Source organism: the organism of the source record quoted next, unplaced genomic scaffold (genome assembly GCF_019419815.1).
Source record: "Pyrus x bretschneideri cultivar Hongxiangsu unplaced genomic scaffold, Pyrus_bretschneideri_v1 Contig8, whole genome shotgun sequence".
Classification (NCBI taxonomy): domain Eukaryota; kingdom Viridiplantae; phylum Streptophyta; class Magnoliopsida; order Rosales; family Rosaceae; genus Pyrus; species Pyrus x bretschneideri.
In genome coordinates this window covers 506,902-512,095 of record NW_025999820.1, presented here as the reverse complement: position 1 = coordinate 512,095, position 5,194 = coordinate 506,902, and the positions used below count along the sequence as shown (strand labels likewise).

The 5,194-nt window shown below is 34.4% G+C and overlaps 1 protein-coding gene across 2 annotated transcripts; it reads left to right on the top strand.

Moving 5' to 3' along the window:
- The first annotated feature begins 1,192 nt into the window (after window positions 1-1,192).
- LOC103961799 (protein RGF1 INDUCIBLE TRANSCRIPTION FACTOR 1-like) lies at window positions 1,193-3,706 on the top strand. 2 transcript variants are annotated; one of them, XM_048575665.1, is made up of 6 exons: window positions 1,193-1,371; window positions 1,480-1,659; window positions 1,768-1,842; window positions 2,180-2,320; window positions 2,484-2,857; window positions 3,507-3,706. In XM_048575665.1, the coding sequence occupies exons 1-5, from the start codon at window positions 1,369-1,371 to the stop codon at window positions 2,820-2,822; spliced, it is 738 nt and encodes a 245-aa protein (XP_048431622.1). In that variant the 5' UTR covers window positions 1,193-1,368; the 3' UTR covers window positions 2,823-2,857; window positions 3,507-3,706. The 2 variants fall into 2 exon arrangements, with proteins under 2 accessions (XP_048431622.1, XP_048431621.1); XM_048575664.1 differs by lacking the exon at window positions 3,507-3,706 and adding an exon at window positions 2,907-3,100 and having other exon boundaries at window positions 1,194-1,371; window positions 2,484-2,868.
- Window positions 3,707-5,194: the final 1,488 nt, after the last annotated feature.

The window sequence follows — 5,194 nt, the reverse complement described above, 5'->3', positions numbered from 1 at the left end:
TTGAAGCATGATCAAGGAATTTCAGTCTCCGTATCCGACTAAAACCTAAATAGGTTCGAGATATTTGAAAACCGAAAATTTTGGTTCAGAATTAGTTTTTTTCTTCTTCAATTGTCGATAGACACTTTTCGATATGGTTACCAAACGTAAACCAATCCTATACAAACACCACTTGCAACCTTTTTACCGTTTTCCACCTAGAACCGAGAACAGCCACTGTTTCTTGTCTTGTCATTTAGCACCTAGCACAGTGATGACTCAGAGAGAGCGCACCAAACTATCCGACCATTAATGAAGAAGCATATGGTTAGGGGTTTAGGGTTTTCGGGACATGGGCTCCTAGTAAATACCAATACAATAGAAATGGGAAAATTTTGATTTTGATTTTCCAATTTCCTCAAAATCTTTTTTCTTCACATTTTTGTTTTACTTGTACAACACTTGTATTGTTGACTTTATTTACAAGCTTACCAACTAAATTTTCATTCCTCAAAATAAAATGATTCAAAATTTCTGTTTCTGCATCATATTCTATCAGTAAAATAAGAAAATTATGATTCATGCATTAAATCAATTTTTGTGCAGCCATTTAACTAATTGGGCTAAGACAGTGTATTCGCACTTGTCAATATTTATGTATTCAAACTTTTCTTAGCGTAATTACAGTTAGACAACATCATATTTAGGATTAGACTAGAACCTCGCTTAAATACAAAAGTAAAATTATCTTTTCACCATACAAACTTTGATTTTCAAAGATATGCTTGTTGAATAGGAAAGACCAACTTATATTAGAATAAGAGTAATGATACGGAAACTAAATTTATAAACAAAATTTACAAATTAAATGATATGTCATCAATAAAAATAAATATGTTTATTAGCGTTTAAGTTATAATCTAATTATTAACTATCACGATATTTGATTTACAAAATTTTATCTATTAGAAATATGGGAACTTTAACAAAAAGTTCTTTCACTTTAACGAAAAATCACATTTTCACACTAAAAAATCATTTTTAATACTATTCATTTTATCTTTTATTTTATTCTTATCGGTAAAACATAAAATTTCAAACTTTTTCCATTATTTTTTCTTAGAAATAAACCACCGCAATACATTTTGCCAATCCTCTCTCCCATTTCCTTTGTTCTCTCATTTGGTAAAAGCGAACTTGTGTATCAGTATTTGCCAGGCGCCGTTTCTCTCTCTCTCTCTCTCTAAAGTCCAAGTTTTCTCTCTCTAATGTACCTTACTCCTCCGCCAATATCTCCTCCTTAAGCCCTGACCACAATTGTCACACACAGTCCCACTCTGTCTCTCTCTTTCTCTCTCTCTCTCTCTCTCTCTCAACAAAAACGAAAAAATGGTGGGTTTTTCTCACTGCCTCTAATTCTCCAACTTTAATTCATCTATCTGCGTGTGTTGGGAAACTAATTAAATTCTTTCCATTTCTTTTAATTTATGTGGTTCATAGTTTGGTCCTGCAAATCTTCTTCCCCACTGGCTGGAGGTCCTGCTGACTGAGAAATTCTTCAACGCTTGCATAATTCACGAGGAGGCAAAGAAGAACGAGAAGAACGTCTACTGTCTGGACTGTTGCATCAGCCTCTGCCCCCACTGCCTGAACCCTCACACCTCTCACCGACTTTTGCAGGCAATAATTCTTTAAGTTTTGAATTTTCCCTCACAGTTTCTCCGCTTAACTAAAAATTACACTCAAAGCTTTGTTGTTTCATGCTTAATTTCTTCTGAGAATTTTCAGATAAGGAGGTATGTGTACAACGATGTCATAAGGTTGGATGACGCAGCTAAGTTATTTGACTGTTCTTCCATTCAGGTGAGTAAAAATTTCCCAACTTTTCAGCTTAATTTAACTTTCTGGGCTTCTTTATTTCTTCTTGCAGATCATGATCTACTAGAAGTTGGGGTTTTTCTTGTGAATCCCAAAAGCCAAAAGCCAAAAGCCAAAAGCTTTTAAGTTTATTTTTAGCTTGCTTAAAAATTGGACTATGTTTGAATTCAAAACAACAAACAACCATGTTTGAGTTCAATTCTTTGATTCTAAAGCTCCCTTTTTTCTGATATTCTTTGTGTTGGTGAGCATATTCTCACAAAGGGCCACAGTTTCTCTCTCTCTCTCTCTCTCTCTCTCTCTTAACTTTCTCTCTCTACAGTCATACATAACCAACAGTGCAAAAGTGGTATTTTTGAACCAGAGGCTACCAACAAAGAATTGCAGAGGCTCCAGCAACGTCTGCAGCACCTGTGACAGAAACCTGCAAGACCCCTTTCTCTTCTGCTCCCTCCATTGCAAGGTTAACTTTATCATCCCCCATAAACCCAAAAAACCCTAACAATTGTTCGATTATTTTCACTTGGGCCTCTCTGATTTCTCATTCTTTCTCAATTTTCTCGAAAACCCTTTTCGATTTTCCAGTTTATCTCACTGTGTTATCTCTCATTTTTTGGTTTTTGCAGATCGATCACGTTATAAGAACAGAAGGTTGCCTTTCCAAGTATCTCCGCGAGTGCAAGTTCATGGCTTTACCTGAATCCGGTTCAGACGACGGTCTGATGATACATGAGGTTCTCGAACCGGCCGGTTCAACCCGAACCTCTTCAGGCTCATATGGGTTGGGCGAGGTGGGCTGTTTGGCCTTAGCTTGCACTGCCACGACTGAAATTGTGAGGAAAAAGAGAAGTAACATGTCGGCATATCGGGCTGCTTGTCGGCCGGTTTTTTCACCCGTGTTGGAAATCTCGGCCGGGTTGATGAACCGGAGGAAGGGGACTCCACACCGGGCGCCGCTGTATTGAATTTGTGCATGAAAATTGGAAAGTTGATAGCATGAGTAAGTAAAATCATATGGAGAGCCATTTTTGGGGCATGGATTTGTAAACCTTTGGTAAATTAAGTTTATACTCTTCTGTATTGGACAGAGTCTTCCACACGAGGGTCACAAATTAATAAATAGGTGACACTTAGTTATGGTTAATTATGTGTAATATGTTGTAATAACCTTTAGCCATGGGTAATTTTTAGGTGTCATTTTTCTTGTTGATTGGTGTGGTGATAATACCGTGGTGGTTGATTCTGTTATAATTGTCTCGCTTAGTCGTAATAGTCATCCTTTTTATGATCTTATCTTAGAGTATAAAAATTTGATCATAAAGAGTTGAAGTTGTAATTTGTAGCATGTTCATAGAAGATATAATTTTAGCAACAAACGAGGTTAGCCGAATTGAATTTAAATAATAAGATGGAATTTCAAAAGCTTGTTGAATCTCTTCATTATTTGGTTAACATTTTTTTATGACAGCTCTGGAGTTACAGAGCAAGACTAGTTCTTTAGTGCTTCGTTTTTCTTCCATGTTATCGAGAGAGAAAAAAAATATATCTCCCAATTTTGTAGAGGGGCTGGGATTTGCTCTCTGTTGTACTGGGTAGGTTGATTTCAAACCGTTGGATGTGTCTTATCTTTTTCTTTTTCTTGTTTACAGAGTAATGATGAATAGTGACGGTGTGCTGCAGTGTGTAATGGTGGAACAGTTACTATTGGTGGTAAAAAGTTTATCACTTTATATTCAGTTTTTACTTTTTTTTCGGTTCTGTTTCCTCCAATTTTGGGGGACTACATTTAAATTTCGCATACCTTTTGTGCTTTTTTTCAGTTATTGAAATAATTATTTTTTTCAGCAAATCAATATTTTTACACATTAAGACTTACTTCAACTCTTGGAGTAAAATTTAAAATTTAAGTTTTAAACTTATTTCAACTTGTTCCAACTCTTGGGCAAATATGAGTTTTAACCCAAAACTCATTTCTATGACAAATTTAATCCAAGATTCCTCCTGGGTTAGTGGAGTTGACCCACTATATATGTGTACTTTTTTTAGTTTTGTATTTATAAATTCATTGAATTCAACGGCGAAGATCTAATATGATCAAATTCAACTGTAAAAAAAAAAAAATATATATATATAATAGTCTAAATTTAAATCCAATAGCTAAAGTAATTAAAAAAAATTATTTTATGTGTTTCATATTCTTTCATAGTGTTCACGAGTTTTATGGTATCGGTTTAGAGATTTTTCAATCTTTATTGGAATCTAAATATTTTTAGGTTAAAATGTGTATAAATTAAATTAGAATAGTCTATATAATTTTTTTTTAATTTAAGAAAAAAAAATCCTAAATTCATTCCTTAATACTTCCGAACTAAAATTTTAATCGATAAGGGTTGGAGGAGAAAAACTATTTCTGGATTAAAACCTAAATTTTCTGGGTTAAAAATTGTAGGTTTTAACTCAAGGTTTGGAGATGGCTTAAGGAGACGGTGAGTTTGGTTGAGCTAAACAATGGGCAACTTAATTTTGTATCCATTTCACCATCTATGGGATTCGAACCTAAGACCTCTTACTTACAAGTGAATAAGAATACCACTAGACCGTAATGCTAAGAGCTAGTTTGGGATTGTTGTACCTTTTTAATAAATTGCTTTTATTGTGCTTTAAGAATAATCAGCTGCAAAATAAAGTAGCTGTGCATTTGATAAACTGTATTTTTAAAAATGTTGTAAGTATGAAAAACAATGTAAAAGCAATGTCTAGAAGGATAAGTAATGTCATTGTTTAAAAGGAAAACTAACGAAAATGGCTTAAAAAATTTGAGTTTTAACGATAAGGACAAAATAAAGGGTAAAGTGAATAATACCAGAGCTTTTCGTTAAAGTGAACAATAACGAGAGCTTTTCGTTAAAATTCCCTTGTTTAAAATTAATGAGCTTATTACCAGAATTAACAATATTTCAATCTCAACTCCGTTTTTTATTAAAGCATCTTTTAAAAGCAACCTACAATCTGCTATTAAAAGTTATTGACACACCCCGACCGAGATCAGGGCATGCTGGCCGTCACATTGAAGTGACGTAACCATGTGTACAGTGCGGAAACTAATAAATAATAATAATAATAAACGTACGAATACAAACCTAGCTATACACAAAGTAAATAACATACATGTGCAAGCGTAAGTGTGAAAACAAAGTTCATAGCATAGAAGACCTAGTGCAGTCCGGGAGAAACAACACTAAATAAACACACCCAAAGGTGGTCCTACACTGGTGATAATCTGTCAGATAAGCCGGGAAAATCCTCTGAGGAGCTACCAAAAGCGCTAACCAAACTA

Excerpts from the sequence above, each read along its gene's own strand:
- LOC103961799 (XM_048575665.1), top strand. Across the intron at positions 1,660-1,767 it reads CCTCTCACCGACTTTTGCAG|ATAAGGAGGTATGTGTACAA; the intron begins GCAATAATTCTT and ends GAGAATTTTCAG. Across the intron at positions 1,843-2,179 it reads TTGACTGTTCTTCCATTCAG|TCATACATAACCAACAGTGC; the intron begins GTGAGTAAAAAT and ends CTCTCTCTACAG.